Below are 17,017 nucleotides of genomic sequence, written 5' to 3' on the forward strand. Positions count from 1 at the left end.
GGGGAGTCTTTCATTTGGTATCAGCCATTGATTGAGGTTCTGGGTTTTAGCCTGTCACTTTTGGACTTTCTCTTGCTGAGATGTTCCTGCAAGTATCTCTGCAGACCTTAGGAAGCTGTTTCTTAAGAATCAGTTTAAGACGTTAGTATGCTGGCTGATATCCAAAAAGAATGAGCCGGAGATGTCACTGCCTTGGTCTTTTCATTAGTGGTTGCTACTTCCCGATGGGTGGCAGGTGGTGTGGAATGTAGATATCCTGAGATAATGCAGCATGTCTCATTAAGAGCCACATCCACTGTTTTAATGTGCGAGATATGTTCCACACGGGGCATGCGTACTTAGCAGCAGAGTAGCAAAGCGCAAGGGCAGATGTCTTTACTGTATCTGGTTGTGACCCGCAGATTGTGCCAGTCAGCTTTCATATATTATTTCTAGCACCCACTTTTTGCTTGATAACTAAGCAGGGTGAACTACAGCTTCAGATGCTGGAAAACAGAGGGCCTTTCCACACAGCCATAAAACCCAGAATATCAAGGCAGAAAAAATCACAATATCTGCTTTGAACTGGGTTGAGTCAACACTGCCATATATCCCAGTTCAAAGCTGAAAACGTGGGATTTTATTCAGATGAGTGGAACTGGCCTGAGAGGCAGGATGAACTGAAAACCATATGCTGTCTGTCTGCTGACAGCTTATGTCACCACATAACAAAGTGGAGCAGGCTTTTCTTCCTTCCCACACACAGGGCCCTTTCACAAGCATATAACCCAGAATGTCAAGGCAGAAAATCCCACAGTATCTGCTTTGAATTGGATTACCTGAGGCCCCTTTGTCACAGCCATATAAAATCCAAATTGGACTGGATTATATGACAGTGCGGATTCAAGATAATCCAGATCAAAGCAGATATTGTGGAGCATCTGCCTTGAAATTCTGGGTTATATGGCTGTGTGGAAGGGCCCTAAGTCCAGACTGCCATATATTCCAGTTCAAAGCGGAAAATGTGGGATTTTTTTTCAGCTAGGTGGAAGGAGCCTAGGGGCCCTTCCACACAGCCCTTTATCTCAGGATATCAAGGCAGAAAATCCCACATTATCTGAGTGTGGACTCAGGGCCCTTCCACAAAGCCCTATATCCCAGAATATCAAGGCAGAAAATCCTACACTATGTTTGCATGGACTGCTATGAACTGGGCCATCTGAGTCCACACTGAGGGCCCTTCCACACAGCCCTATATCCCAGACTTTCAAGGCAGAAAATCCCACAATATCTGCTTTGAACTGGAATATATAGCAGTGTGGGCTCAGATTACCCAGTTCAAAGCAAATATTGTGGGATTTCCTGCCTTGATATTCTGGGCTGTGTGGAAGGGCCCAGAGTGAAGAGCTGCTGTTGCATTCCAGGTGCCAGAAGGAAGAATGGAGACTGAACCAGCCAGTGCTTGACTGGGAAGAGAGGATTTTATTTTCATCCTGCCTCTTAAGGCCCTTCCACACAGCCCTATATCCCAGAATATCAAGGCAGAAAATCCCACAATATCTGCTTTAAACTGGGTTATCTGAGTCCACACACACATAATGTAGGCTTTTCAGCCTTGATATTCTGGGATATAGGGCTGTGTGGAAGGGCCCTCAGTGCGGACTCAGATAACCCAGTTCAAAGCAGACATTGTGGGATTTCCTGCCTGCATATTCTGGAATATAGGGCTGTGTGGGAGGGCCCTCAGTGTGGACTCAGATAACCCAGTTAAAAGCAGATATTGTGGGATTTTCTGCCTTGATATTCTGGGATATAGGGCTGTGTGGAAGGGCCCTCAGTGTAGACTCAGATGTTGTTGTTCATTCGTTCAGTCGTCTCTGACTCTTTGTGACCTCATGGACCAGCCCACGCCAGAGCTCCCTGTCGGCCTTCACCACCCCCAGCTCCTTCAAGGTCAGTCCAGTCACTTCAAGGATGTCATCCATCCATCTTGCCCTTGGTCGGCCCCTCTTCCTTTTACCTTCCACTTTCCCCAGCATAATTGTCTTCTCTAGGCTTTGCTGTCTCCTCATGATGTGGCCAAAGTACTTCAACTTTGTCTCTAGTACCCTTCCCTCCAGTGAGCAGTCAGGCTTTATTTCCTGGAGGATGGACTGCTTGGATCTTCTTGCAGTCCAAGGCACTCTCAGCACTTTCCTCCAGCACCACAATTCAAAAGCATCTATCTTCCCTCGCTCAGCCTTCCCTAAGGTCCATCTCTCACATCCGTAGGTTACTACAGGGAATACCATGGCTTTGACTATGCGGATTTTTGTTGCCAGTGTAATGTCTCTACTCTTTACTATTTTATCGAGATTGGACATTGCTCTCCTCCCAAGAAGGAAGCATCTCCTGATTTCCTGGCCACAGTCTGCATCCGCAGTAATCTTTGCACCTAGAAATACAAAGTCTGTCACGGCCTCCACATTTTCTCCCTCTATTTCCCAGTTGTCAATCATTCTTGTTGCCATAATCTTGGTTTTTTTGACGTTTAGCTGCAACCCGGCTTTTGCGCTTTCTTCTTTCACCTTGATTAGAAGGCTCCTCAGCTCCTCCTCGCTTTCGGCCATCAGAGTGGTGTCATCTGCATATCTGAGGTTGTTAATGTTTCTTCCAGCAATTTTCACCCCAGTAAATACAAAGTCTGTCACAGCCTCCACATTTTCTCCCTCTATTTCCCAGTTGTCAATCATTCTTGTTGCCATAATCTTGGATAGCCCAGTTCAAAGTAGACATTGTGGGATTTTCTTGCTTGATATTCTGGGATATAGGGCTGTGTATACTCAGATAACCCAATTCACAGCAGGCATTGTGAGATTTTCTGCCTTGATATTCTGAGATCTATATAGGGCTGTCACTGTGTGGAAGGGTTCTCTCTCACCACTTCTTTGTCCCGGCGGCGCGCGCCTCTTCGCCTTGTGTACAAAGCGGAGGGGATGCTCGCGTGCTTGGGCGCGCCTCCTCATTGGTGGAGAGAGAGTGCGCGCGGGGAGGGGGGGATTCCAGGGCTGGCCTCAGGAACGTGGCACGCGCGCCTTCCTTTGAGCGGCTCGCGAGGGAAAGAGAGGGAGGGAGGGAGGGCGCGCGAGGCTGGGACGACTCCCACCCCCGGCGTCCTCTGCGCGCGCCACGCCATCTTGAAATCCGAGCCAGAGGCGCCGGGGACTCCGTGGCAGGAGCATCCTTTCTGACAGGATGCGGGAGCGTTGCCGGGTGTGCGGGCGGGCGCTGTGCGGGACGCAGCGCCGCTGGCTCTTCCACCCGGCCTCGCGGCTGAGCCTGCAGGTGCTGCTCTCGCACGCCGTGGGCCGGGAGGTGTCCCGCGACGGGCGCGGCGCCGAGTTCGCCTGCGGGAAGTGCGCCTTCATGCTGGAGCGCCTCTACCGCTTCGACACCGTCATCGCCCGCATCGAGGCCCTCTCCCTGGAGCGCCTGCAGCGCCTCCTGCTCGAGAAGGACCGCCTCCGCCTCTGCATCGCCGGCATGTACCGCAAGAACAACAGCGAAGGGGGAGAAAGCGCCGGCGGAGAGAAAGAGAAAGCGGAGCAGAAGGCAGTGGAGGCGCGCTACGCGGCCCTGCTGAGGGAGGACTTCGCCTTCTCGGGCCTGGAGTGCTGGGCTGAGGGAGAAGCAGGAGCTGTGGTGCCCGCTTGCCGCGCCTCCGAGATCGGGCGGCCCAGGCTGCGGTGTCGGGGCTGCGCGGGGTTGCGCGTGGCCGACGCCGACTACGAGGCTGTCTGCCGAGTCCCGCGCAAAGTGGCCCGAGGCGCGTGCCCCGAAGAGCCCGAGGCGGGCTCCTCCTCGCTGGAATCCCTGGAGGAGGCCGACGAGGAGGAGGAAGCGTCGTCGTCGAAGGGCTTAGAGGTGGCGCTGGGCCTGGTGCGCGCGCTGGCCTGGAAGCCCGTCCACAGCCCGCGCGGGAGCAAGCTGCCAGTCCCAGTCTCGAGGCCACGCCCCCTGGGAGAAGGGGCCGGGAGGAGCCCCTGCCCCGCCTCCCCCTTGGAAGTCCCCGACCTCCAGGATCTCTGGGAAGACCTCTATGTGGAGTACTTGCCCCTACGCGTGAAGGTACACAAGGGGATGCTACTGCCACCTTTGACCTCAGAAAGGGTCATCCTCAGCCACCAACTCTCAGGCATGGGCAAACTTGGGCCCGACAGATGTTTTGGACTTCAACTCCCACCATTCCTAACAGCCTCAGGCCCCTTCCTTTTCCCCCTCAGCCGCTTAAGCGGCTGAGGGGGAAAAGGAAGGGGCCTGAGGCTGTTAGGAATGGTGGGAGTTAAAGTCCAAAACACCTAGAGCACCGTTTCTCAACCTGGGGGTCGGGACCCCAGAGGAGGCCACGAGGAGATGTCAGAGGGGTCCCCAAAGAATCAGACGACACAGTATTTTCCATGTGGGAAGTTTGGCCCAATTCTATCGTTGGTGGGGTTCAGAATGCTCTTTGTAGGTGAACTATAAATCCCAGCAACTACAAATCCCAAATGTCAAAGTCTACCCCCCCCCCCCCAAACTCCACCAGTGTTCACATTTTGGCATATTGAGTATCCGTGCCAAGTTTGGTCCAGATCCATCATTGTTTCGAGTCCATGGTGCTCTCTGGATGTAGGTGAACTACAACTTCAAAACACAAATGTCAATGCCCACCAAACCCTTCCAGTATTTTATCTTGATCACGGGAGGTCTGTGTGCCAAGTTTGGTTCAATTCCCTCATTGGTGGAGGTCAGAATGCTCTTTGGTTAACTATAAATCCCAGGAACTACAACTCCCAAATGACAAAATCAGTTATTCCCCCCCCCCCACCCCACCAGTATTCAAATTTGGGCATAGCACGTATTTGTATAAAATACATCCTGCATATCAGATATTTATATGATGATTCATAACAGTAGCAAAATTAACAGTTGTGAAAATAATGTTATGGTTGGGGGTCACCACAACATGAAGAACTTGTATTAAGGAATCGCAGCATTAGGAAGGTTGAGAAACACTGACCTAGAGGGCCAAAATTTGCCCCATGCCTAGTCCAAGGTGTTCTTTTTACCCCTCTGTTTGCAAGCGGCTCACTCTACATGAGACACTCATCCTCAAAATTGTGATATACCAATAATGTATCATAATTAGCATTCTCCTCTCCAAGTACTTACTAGGCCTGCTTTGCCTCCAAGACCAGACATGATGTCTTGGGTCTAAAAACGTAGCTATGTGCGATTGATTAAAAAAATGTTTCAAAAATTACAAACTTGGGGGGGGGGGTGCCAATGTTTCTAAAGCCTCATCAGTAAAAATTTCGCTAGTTTTTTGTTACTTTATTAACCCCCCCCCCCCCAATTGGTTGCAGCATGTTAAACAGCTGAGCTGCTGAACTTGTTGACCAAAAGGTTGGTGGTTTGAATCCGGGGAGTGGGGTGAGCTTCCACTGTTAGCCCCAGCTTCTGCCAACCTAGCAGTTCAAAAACATGCAAATGTGAGTAGATCAATAGATACTGCTCTGGCAAAAAGGTAACAGCGCGCTCCATGCAGTTGTGCCATGCAGCCAGCTACATAACCTTGGAGGCGTCTACAGACAACCCTGGCTATTCGGCTTAGAAATGTAAATAAGCATCACCCCCCAGAGTTGGACATGACTAGACTTAATGTTATGGGAAAATCTTTACCTTTCCTTATTTCTAACCCACCCTCTCCCCCCAAAGGGACTCAAGGAAACTTCCAAAAACAAAAATGGCGAATGTGCAATGACAAATAGAAATAAACAGAAACAAACAAATAGTTAAAACAACAGTTAAAAAATAAGCCAATTACTTTAGCCCTTTTCCAACCCCGGAGCCATAAGTACTATTGGGCTGCAATCCCCCATTATCCCCAGATGATAACACTGTGTAGCACAGTTTTTGTTCCTGGTTTATAAATGTCATTTCCTAAATGTTTCCGAAAAACATGGGAAAAATCTATTAATCTGAAAAAATGTTTTTTGTGAGACATCCTGGAGCATATTTTGCTATAGTTTTTCAATAACAATCTCATCGAGTCTCGACAGATTCAACATAGTTTGTGGCAGCCACAAAACCAAAGTTTCTAGAGTATAAACACTACATTCGAAATAAATAAATAAATAAATAAATAAATAATAATAATAATAAAATTTATTTATAGACTGCCCTATCTTCCCGAAGAGACTCAGGGTGGTTTCTAACAAATATGGCAAACACTCAACGCCTAAAGAAAAGCCATACAAACAGTTTAAATCAGGACAAGACACATTGGATGATATAAAACAACATAACTATAACTTAATAATCAAAATAGCAAAAAATAAAAATAAGAAGTAAAATAAAAATAAAAAACATCACAAAATACAAAAAAAAAACCTGATAAAACACACCAAAAATAAAATATAAAACCGAATACTTTGGAGCTCCATCAGGTGAGCTTCAACAATAGCAATGGCCAGGAGTGCTAAAAATGGTCTTAATTAACTTAAAAGGGTTGGGCAAGGGATAGTGCAAACAGCTTATCATAGGGCCAGGGGAGTGGATGAAGTGCAGAACAGAGGACTATCTGATGACCTAGGGACTGGGCTAATGGTTCTCAAAAACTTGCTGAAACATCCAGGTTTTCAGATCACTACAAAAGGAGGACAGTGTGGGGGCGTTCCTAATCTCCCTGGGGAGGGTATTCCAAAGCCAAAGGGCCACCACCGAGAAAGCCCTCTCCCTCATCCCCACCAGCCATGCTTGTGACGATGGTAGAAGTGAGAGGAGGGCCTTCCCCGACGGATCTTAGAGCCAGTGCTGGTTCATAAGGGAAGATGCAGTCACGAAGATAAGCGGGGCCTGAACCGTTTAGTACGGCACAAGTAAACAGAAAATAACACTTTCAAAATAGGAACAGTTTTTTGTTCAAACTTTATTATATATTGTAATCAGCAGTGATAGGAGTTGTCATTCAATAATATCTGGGTACCAAATTGGAGTGAATTCTAAAGAGCGCTAACCACAATGTCACAAAAACTACAATTGGCCCTCTTTATGCACAGATTTTCTGCTCTTGGATTCAGTGACCCTTTGAGGGGAACTATAAGGTTGCAGAAAATGAGTTTGTCTCCCCTTCCTTAAAGGCCCTTTGTCTGATTTTGGAAGCTAAGCAGGCTTAGCCCTAGTTAGTACTTGGATGGGAGACTATCAACAAATACTACGAGCAGCTGGGCCAAAACACCTCTGAGTTTTCCTTGCTTAATAAAACTAAGAAATTTATATAGTCTCTACATCAAAAGCAGTGGCTCTCAACCTGGGGTCCCCAGATGTTTTTGGCCTACAACTCCCAGAAATCCCAGCCAGTTTACCAGCTGTTAGGATTTCTGGGAATTGAAGGCCAAAAACATCTGGGGACCCCAGGTTGAGAATCACTGATCAAAAGGTTACGTGAAGACAGAGGCAGAGAGAGAGAGAGAGATACAGTGTGTCTGAAGTCTCCCCAGCCACCCCAGCTTGTCTTTTCCCCCCAGCTTATTGGAGAGAGTATTAATTTCTGCAAATGTATCTCTTTTGCTTTTCACGGCCTTTCTGTTTAGAAATAGTAAGAATTTTCTTTCCCTCATATTTCTTGTACAGATGAGGTTTCACCTTAGATCAGAGCAGTGCAGAACAGTCTTCTGCAGTTAGAATTTCATTGACAGATTTTCAGAAAGTTTAAAAGCTTCAGGATTGAACAACATTTGCTTGCCAGGACAGATCTTATGGATTTCCAGGTGCCGTATGCAATTGAGTCTGTTGTTCATCACGGATTTTCTTGCATTTACTAGAATTTAAAATCTTGTTAAGGTGCAACTTCTGGCTCCGTTTAACAAAGAGTGCACCTGTCAGCTTTAATTGAGAAATATCCATGTCAGCCTAATTGCATTCACATTAGTATTCAGTGTTAATTTCAGTTAGCCTCAGAAATTAGAAGGATAGTTATTCCATAAAGCCTTACCAACAAGTAATAGAGATATTCCTGTTTTGTGAATTTGTCTGATTCTAGCTTTCATGATACAAGACCCACTGAAATCCTGTTAATTATTTGATTGACTAACAGTGGGAACATCACATTTAGAGCTCATCCCTACCAGGCATTATAAGCTTGTAATGCATTCAGAACATCTGTTCCCTGTCAGTGTTAAGATTATAGCCATTCAGGAGCTTTGAAGGAGTAATCCCTTTTTGATAGTTTTGCGACTATTTATATAAAACACACACCCTTTTCCCCCAAAGTATGCATGCAGAAATCCTATCCAACTCAGCAGGTATGACTCTCTCTGGCAAGATTTCCATTCTTTAGCCTTTCACAGACTCCATGATTTCTTGGTCTTCATTTAACAGATTATAGATTAAAAAACCCTTTCTTTCATTGGATGGTAGTAAAAATGATGCGTAAGAAAAACAAGTGAATCCATATTTGGGACAAAATGGGTGATGGAACTGAAGGGTAGGAAGACAGGGCAGAACATTAAATATTTGTGTGAGTACTCCAAGAAAGAAAGAAAAACAGTCTACTTTTTAATGCATTGGCTTTCAAAGTGACTGTTTTAATTTTCTGTCTGGAGTACTCACATCAAATGTGTTTGACTGAATAGGCACTTTTGTCTGTCCTGTGCTACTCAAACACTTATTTTCCATGGCAACAAAATATTGCCTGCAGACAGAGTGATGACTTTAACCATGACACTGCAGAACAGAAAGTATTTTTATTGGGAAATTGTTCTTATTTTCACATTCTAAAAGCCGCAAGTGAAAAAAAATCAGAAATGTTCCAATGGAGTAAATTTGCTTGAAATGTAATGGTTGAAAGATTGCCTTCTACCCCTAGAATGTGACAGAAATATGACACCTTATAGCACCCTATTATTAATATTAATATGTCAATATACCTTAAATGAAGATATCTCCCAACATTAGCATTCTATTATTATTATTTATTTATTTATTTATTTATTCAAAACACAACAAGGTGAGTCCACAGCAGACAAGATCACTCTGCTGGCTGTTGTATTGGATCACACGTCGGACACTTTCCAAGTGTCTACGACTGTGTGATGTATTGGTGAAGAATGCATGCAGATCCCAGTAAGGTAGCCTTCTGCAGCTAGCAGATGGTAATTTTGTCAGTGCCAATTGTGTTTAAGTGCAGGCCATGGTCTTTAGGCACTGCACCCAGTGTGCCTATCACCACTGGGACCACCTTGACTGGCTTGCGCCAGAGTATTTGCAGTTCAATCTTTAAATCCTCATATCGTGTCAGCTTTTCCAGTTGTTTCTCTTCAATCCTGCTGTCACCTGGGATTGCAACATCAATTATCCAGACTTTGTTTATTTATTATTATTATTATTATTATTATTAATTATATATCAACAGTAAATGGTTGCATTCACATATTAATTTGTGTCCCTTTACATACTAATTTCTTCCCATTTTACTAGCTTCCAAAGTAGGTATAATGCGGACTCTGGCATCTTTTTCCCCAGATTAATTTGATTTGTAAAAAAAAATATGGATGTGATTATGTAAATCCCAATTTTAAATAAACCAGTTTGAAGCTAAGGAGTTGGACACACTGAAACAGAACAAACGCACAAAAGAGTAAACCTTGGTCAATCCAACTGAAAAACACAAAATGAATCATGAAATCTTATGAAACTTCACTTGCTTCCGCATCAGGCAAAAATGTTACAGATCATACAGCAGAAAAATGACAATGTTAGAGTGATAGCCTACATTGTGTCTCAGTTGTTACATCTGTTATTAGTTAAGATGGTCTGGAGGTCTACAGTTCATTCTGAGTCATTTCTCATTGTGCTTAAGTGCACTCGTTTAAACAGACTACCTAATTCAGTTTGGGCTCCACCAGCTGTCCTATAGTCTACTACTAAAGTCTCCGACAGCAATTTGTAAACCACTTTTGCTCTGTGTGCACATTGTGTCTCTTCTCACAACAGTCCTGTAAAATAGGAAAGGATTGCGACTTGCTAAGAAAAACTTGGTACCTCGTGATTCACTGGGGATTAGAATCCTGCTCTTCCCTGTTTAACAAAGGCATTCTGTCTTATTTTCACCAGAATTTGTATGAGGATCAGCTGAAGCTGGCTCAGTCTGACGTATTGCTGGGTGAACAACCGTCTGAATTGAATAACTCAGAAGTGGTGGAGAAAATCAACTGTTTAAATGCTACCAACAAGGTAATTCAGGATTACCATTTTCCTTCCGCTGGTTGCAGCAAAGAACACCTATTTCATTGGAGGATATGAGAAATTTACACGTACACAAAACACACATGTATACCCTTCCTGCAGCAATCCCCAGATTTCAGCTGTTTGTAACAAGATGTGTAAGCCTTTCAATTGGTGCATGCTGAAAGGTGTGTAGGTCAGCATGTGTGCACATTAGAAATTTACTAAAGAACTGTTAGTTTCAAAGTTCAGATGCCAGTTCCAGTTTATGCCAAAACTGAATCTCAAGTCCCGTTTAATAATGTTATTTTAATTGACATAATTCTTCACCTCTGTTATATTCAGGATGAGGCAGCATAACTTCCTTTTTTAAAATGCGCAACATTCCGTCGGTTGAAGATGTAGTGGAGCGCTAGTGGTCTCTTTCGAGAGGCAGGAGTATAAAGTTTTGTCCTGTCACAGTTCAGTCACCATCATGCGTTGCAACAGTGAGGAGTGTGCTTTTGCCATTGAGGCCTACTTTTCGAGTGGATTTGGAGTGGCCGACCCGCTCTCCAGATTTGGCCCCTTGTGATTTGTTTCTATGGGGCTTTTTGTAATCCTGTGTTTATGTGAACTGTCCAAGGACCCTACAAGATTTGAAGACCAACATCCAGGAAGAAATTGCCAACATAACACCTGCTATGCTGGCAAGAGTCACAACAAATGCCACAAATTGGTTTACTCGGTGTATGGAGAATGGGGGACGTCACCTACCTAATTTGATCTTCAAAACTACGTAAAACAAAACTTTAGGTATGGGCCTACATTATAAAAAAAAATTCTGATTCATACAATGGGTTTTATCAAGTTTTGAAAAAAGGAAGTTATGCTGCCTCACCCTCTATAACAGCGTTTCTCAACCTGGGGGTCGGGACCCCTGAGGGGGTCGCGAAGGGGTGTCAGAGGAGTCACCAAAGACCATCAGAAAAACACAGTATTTTCTGATGGTCATGAGGATTCCATATAGGAAGTTTGAGCCAATTTTATCGTTGGTGGAGTTCAGAATGTTCTTTGATTGTAATCAACTATAAAACCCAGCAACTACAACTCTCAAAAGTCAAGGTCTATTTTCCCCAAGCTCCACCAGTGTTCAGATTTGCGCATATTGAGTATTTGTGCCAAGTTTGGTCCAGATCCACCATTGTGTGAGTCCACAGTGCTCTCTGGATATAGGTGAATTACAACTCCCAAACTCAAGGTCAATACCCACCAAACCCTTCCAGCATTTTCCGTTGGTCATGGGAGTTCTGTGTGGCAAATTAGGTTCAAATCCATCGCTGGTGGAGTTCAGAATGCTTTTGATTATAGGTAAACTATAAATCCCAGCAACTACAACTCTCAAATTACAAAATCAATCCTCCCCACTACAAAATCAAACCCCACTAGCATTTACAAGTAGGTGCATTGGGTATTTGTGCCCAGTTTGGTCCAGTGAATGAAAATACATCTTGCATTATGATTTATAACAGTAGTAAAATGACTGTTATGAAGTAGCAACAAAAACAATGTTATGGTTGGGGGTCATCACAACATGAGGGACTGTATTAAGGGGTCATGGCATTAGGAAGGTTGAGAACCACTGCTCTATAAGCTTCAGACTGGAAGATAAAGAAATGTAGCAGTTCAGCCATAAACAGATTGAATATCCCTTATCCGAAATGCTTGAGACCAGAAGTGATTTGGACTTTTTCAGATTTAGAATACTGCATTACCATATATGTATATAATGAGATATCTTAGAGATGGAATCAAAGTTTAAAAACAAAATTAATTGGTGTTTCCTGTACATCTTATACACATACCCTACAGGTAATTTTATACAACACCTCACTACCTCTGAGGATGCTTGCCATAGATGCAGGCGAAACGTCAGGAGAAATGCCTCTAGAACATGGCCCTATAGCCCAAAAAACCCACAAGAACCTAGTAATTTTATACAATATTTTGAAATTAAAAGTTAACATACACTGAACAGCCAGAAAGCAAAGGTGTCACTATCTCAGCCGCCTGTGCAGACAGTTTTAGATTTTGGAATTCTGGGTATGGATGCTCAACCTGTGTCATTATGCACAAAGGCTTAGTTATACAAGAAGAATTTTTCTGTTTTCTCCATCTGTCATTTCTGACCTTTGAAAGCAAAACAAGGCAATGTTTTTATGTCATCTGTCAGTTCTCAGTGAAGAACTATCATATAAGCCAGTCTGAGTCCCTCTACGGAGGTAGAGAAGACGGGGATATAAAAGTTTTAAATAAATAAATACTAAATATAATGGTGTGTGGTTTATATGCATTTCATCTCATGATAGTCTTCTCTGTCCATTTCTTTATTTTCTTAATAAGAAATGTGCAAAACCAAACATGTCAACAGTACTGTTCACATGGAGATATGTCAAGGCTGGTAGTAAAAGAATGCACTCAGCCAAGCATAAGAGCAAGCTAAAGGTATCTTGGGCTTGCCCTAGTTTTCACCACTGAAAGCATACATGCACGAATGGATATATTATAGATACAGAAGATAATAATCCATTGATACAACAGTGAAAAATCCAGAGTTCTTCATTTCTTCAGTAGTTTCTATTCTTGTATGTTCTTATAATCAGAAACTGCCTCTTAGCTTCATACAGTAGAGTGAAATGTGCTGCTGCTCCCTCATCACTCCTAAAACCTAGAGAAACCCACCTTATCTCCCATCTGTATTCTTGTCTTTGACACATTCCTGGAGATCACTTTATTGAGTGTACAGGCAGTCCCCGAGTTACAAACATCCAACATGCATACAACTCACACTACAGAATGGGGATGAAACAACAGGAAGTGATAGAAATCTGACTCTTAGAAGGGAAATTCACTCCTGAAAATGTTATCATGGGAAGCTTTATCACCAATCCTTGTTTCCATAACAAGCCAATTTTTTCAAAATCCAATTATTGTAGGGACAGAAAGAGAGGTGAAATCTTCTGAACAAGGACACAGACAGCAAAACAAACACCACAGGGGTGTTAACCCTTCCCTATGCTATCCAAAGTTTGTGTGTGTATACACAGAGAGAGAGAGACTTGGCTGGAATTAGATTTGTAAAATATACCAGTTCCAACTTACATACAAATTCAACTTAAGGACAAACCTCCAGAACTTCTCTTGTTCATATCTTGGGGACTAACTGTACTCGAGTATTCTGATTGTTGTGACAGTAAAATAAATAAAATGCTAACACAATTGAGGAAATTAGAGGAGCAGTCTATTTGGAGCTGAAAAACACAAAAGTGTTTCAAAAAGATGGACCAAAATTTAATTTGCTATATGAAGCACCCTTGAATGCAACCCTTACCACTTGAAAAGGTGGGGCATGGACTTTCAAATGATTACCACTATTTGCCTCTCTTAGACCACAAACAGTCCCTCACCTCAGTCATTTGTAAGATGGCAACTCACAACGTGAGGTCTAATGAGATATTCTCCATTTTCACTGTTATTTTTTAAGATTTGTTTTTTGGTTCGAAATGGTCCATAAAACTTGATAATATGACAATTCATTAAATTGTTACCTTTTTATGTCATTGTAACATGTTGCCATCATGAAATATACAGCTTTGAAATTGGATCCATCATTTTGAAACACCCTGTACATTTAACTCTGCAAGTATGGGGTTACAAAGTTACATAGAAGAAAAACTGAAATAGTAAAAAAGTAATCCAAAAGTCCCCTAAAATATGAAGCATGGATGCAAAAATTACTTTAAAAGTAAGGAGTCACATAAATATGTATTGCTGTTATTGAGTATTACTCAATATATAATGAAAAGTCAAAATAACATTATTGGCATATGCATGGCCTAATTTTTAAAAAAACATGTATTTATGGCTTTCAGCAGCTACAAGAAAAACTGGATGAGATGACTTTTGAACTGAGGTCTGTTCAGCATTCATCCCAGATGCAGGGTCACAAAATCCAGCATTTGAATGAGACCTTGAAGAGCAAAGAAAATGAGGTTTGTAATGTTACCATAGCCTTGTGCAATTAATGCTGATATGGAAGTGGTCACTGAAGAGCAAACTCCTTTGTTGCTTAGCACAGCATATTATGTTTTCTAAGCATCGTGAATTTGCTTCCAGATAAAAGCGACACTGAAAATGTTGTATTGCTAGAATACTAGACTTTTAGTCGAGATTATATCCTGACAGTTAGACAAAAGAGAGCTTGTGCAACCTGTTTCTAGTTCACTTGCTAATTTTAAATTACTTAATCCTGTAGTGTCAACAACTAAACGATATAATTGGTGAGCAGAATGAGACAATAACCAAGCTGCAGGACATGCTACATAGAAGCCAGCTTGGACAATTGCAGGTATGGATGTTACTTGAATATTTCTTGCCCTATCTCAGTTTTTAAATATGTTCTGATGTTTAGAACATTACAAACAAATTAGTTCTCTCTTACACAGGCATACACACATAGAAAGCCCCCATTGGATTGCAAAAAGATATCAAACCCAACCACTACAATGATTTTTTTTTTTGCATTTTTGAAGCAGGAGAATGCTGATAAAGAGAATGCCATACTTTGTGCCTTTGTTGTGAGCCACCCTGAGTCCCCTTCGGGGTGAGAAGGATGGGATATAAATGTGGTAAATAAATAATAATAAATAATAAAAATATGTATTCTTTGCTTAAAGTGCAGAGTTATGGTGTGCAGATAGAATAGTAAAGTGATTTAGAGTCCATAAGAAGATTGGAGAATATATATGGGCCTGCCTATCAAAGGCTGTAAGACAAAGGTGTGGCAAGTGTTCAATGAAAGTTAGGAGGCCAGTACTACTGCTGAGAGAGTGGTGGAAGCCACCATGTTGAAAATGACCAAACCATAAATCAACCAGATCGGGAAGCGATCAAAATCATCTGGCCTATATTTTTATGTTCTAGAAAGCTATATTAACATATTTCATTACATAATATTCACACTTTGAAAAAAAAAATCTGCACTTGATTCTCCAGTCTCTGTTTTCTTTATTTAAAAAACTGCCTTGGAGGAGAAGGGAGGATGATCCACCCCAAACCATCACTGTTTGTTTGTTTGTTTGTTTTAAGCTGTCTTACCTCAAAGAAAGGAAGAAATAAGATTCCCCCTCCCTCCCTTCTTTCTTCCAAAGGCAAGGCAATTTACAAAATCTGAAATGGAGCTCTTTGGAGGAAGGATGGAAGATTTGAATTCCAGAGACCCCCATTTAAGGTTTTCAAGCTGCCTTGTCTCGAAGGAAGGAAGGAGGAACCAGCCCCAAATGACCCTGTGACTATTATGCGAGGAACACAAAAATACCAATTTTGCCACTCAAAAAAGATGGTGCAACTATTACTTAGTGTCAACTATTACATCATGAAATATCGTAATTATCTGATAAAGTGATGGAAACCTAAGTGAACATGAATGACTTGTGATATTCCCAGAATGTATTTTTCAGAACTTTTTACTGATCAGTGTTTTCTCAGTGTAAGCATGTTCTTGTTCTCTGTTTCTATATCTTGTTAGATCCCTGAGGGTTCTTCCACATTGCAGCAACAGCAAATAGGGCTTCTTACTGTTCAGAACACGCTTTTTTCAACTCAGTTGGAAGTGCAGCGGTTGAAGAGAACTCAGCAGCAAAAAGATCGTCAGTTGCTCGAAGCAAAAAAGACCACACAGTTACTAGAGACAATGTTACAAGAAGAGCAGCAACAGAAGGAGGAGGCCTGGAAACACAATAAGGTATAGAAGGAGCTGTCAAGCCAGGCATGAGCAAACTTGGCCCCTCCAGGTGTTTCTGACTTCAACTCCCACAATTTCTTAACAGCCGGCAGGCTGTTAAGAATTGTTGGAGTTGAAGTCCAAAACACCCGGAGGGTTGAAGCTTACCCATGCCTGTGTTGAACCCTTTTCACATGTAGAAATGCTAATATTCAAATAGAGTTGGACAACCGAACTTCACATTTCACTTGGGTATCTCTGGTACATTTACTGATATGTATATCTTATTTTAAGGACCAGAGTGTGTGCATCTACATTGTAGATTACTATCATTTTACACGCCATCAGGGCTAACAGCCAAATAATGAATCACTGTGTTCAGATTGTGACAATGTGGCCAAACTGGCTAGATGCAGGTAGTGTGAACAGATTTGTGAATCAATACTGTATCTTCCATTATAGCTGCAGTTCTTTCTGAGCATCCCAGAGAGCTTTTGGTGGGTTCCCAGAACTTGACCAGCTAATGAAAATTGCATCTTGCTTTTCAGGAGTTGTGTGCCACTGTTCAGCAATTAAAAACAGAATTGCAAACCAAGAACTGGGAATATTCTACTTGGGAGAGGAACACCTCATTGGAGATGGAGCAACAAGAGCAGAAAATTAAGCATTTGAATCACAAACTGACTTTCAAAGAACAGCTTATCCAGGTGAGATATAGAGATAGTGATGGGCTTACAGGCCCTGAGTACAATAAAACCACCCTGGATTTCAGGTGTGTTTTATGTGTGGAGTGTGTACAGGAAAAAGCTTTCATTAGAAGGTTCCCTTCCCCTCAAACCGTCACCCAAACTGGAGCTACATCAGTCATTGGGCTGATGGTCCTGGATCCTGGTAATTCTGCTAGCTAATTTTCTATGGTGTGTGGGATTGTGTTCTCCAGTGTGGTAAGAGGCTATGTTGATAGTAACACTGCTGGTAGAGTCTAAAGAAGGGATTGAAGCTATTGAAATAGTTAAAAGTTTGTAATTGAAG

The 17,017-nt window shown here is 42.6% G+C and overlaps 1 protein-coding gene across 7 annotated transcripts in view; it reads left to right on the plus strand.

The window, feature by feature from the left end:
• Positions 1-17,017, plus strand: part of PDE4DIP (phosphodiesterase 4D interacting protein) — a 122,854-nt gene that overhangs the window by 58,930 nt on the left and 46,907 nt on the right. For 4 of the 7 annotated variants that reach the window (XM_067467689.1, XM_067467690.1, XM_067467685.1 and 1 more), the window contains exons 9-13: positions 10,114-10,233; positions 14,136-14,255; positions 14,519-14,611; positions 15,791-16,006; positions 16,534-16,692. In XM_067467689.1, coding sequence (XP_067323790.1) covers positions 10,114-10,233; positions 14,136-14,255; positions 14,519-14,611; positions 15,791-16,006; positions 16,534-16,692 — 708 coding nt within the window. Of the gene's footprint in view, positions 1-3,138; positions 4,087-10,113; positions 10,234-14,135; positions 14,256-14,518; positions 14,612-15,790; positions 16,007-16,533; positions 16,693-17,017 lie in introns of those variants that run through there. The other 3 variants (XM_067467688.1, XM_067467691.1, XM_067467686.1) reach the window with 3 other exon arrangements.

This window comes from Anolis sagrei, chromosome 4 (genome assembly GCF_037176765.1).
Source record: "Anolis sagrei isolate rAnoSag1 chromosome 4, rAnoSag1.mat, whole genome shotgun sequence".
In the NCBI taxonomy this organism is placed as follows: Eukaryota; Metazoa; Chordata; class Lepidosauria; order Squamata; family Dactyloidae; genus Anolis; species Anolis sagrei.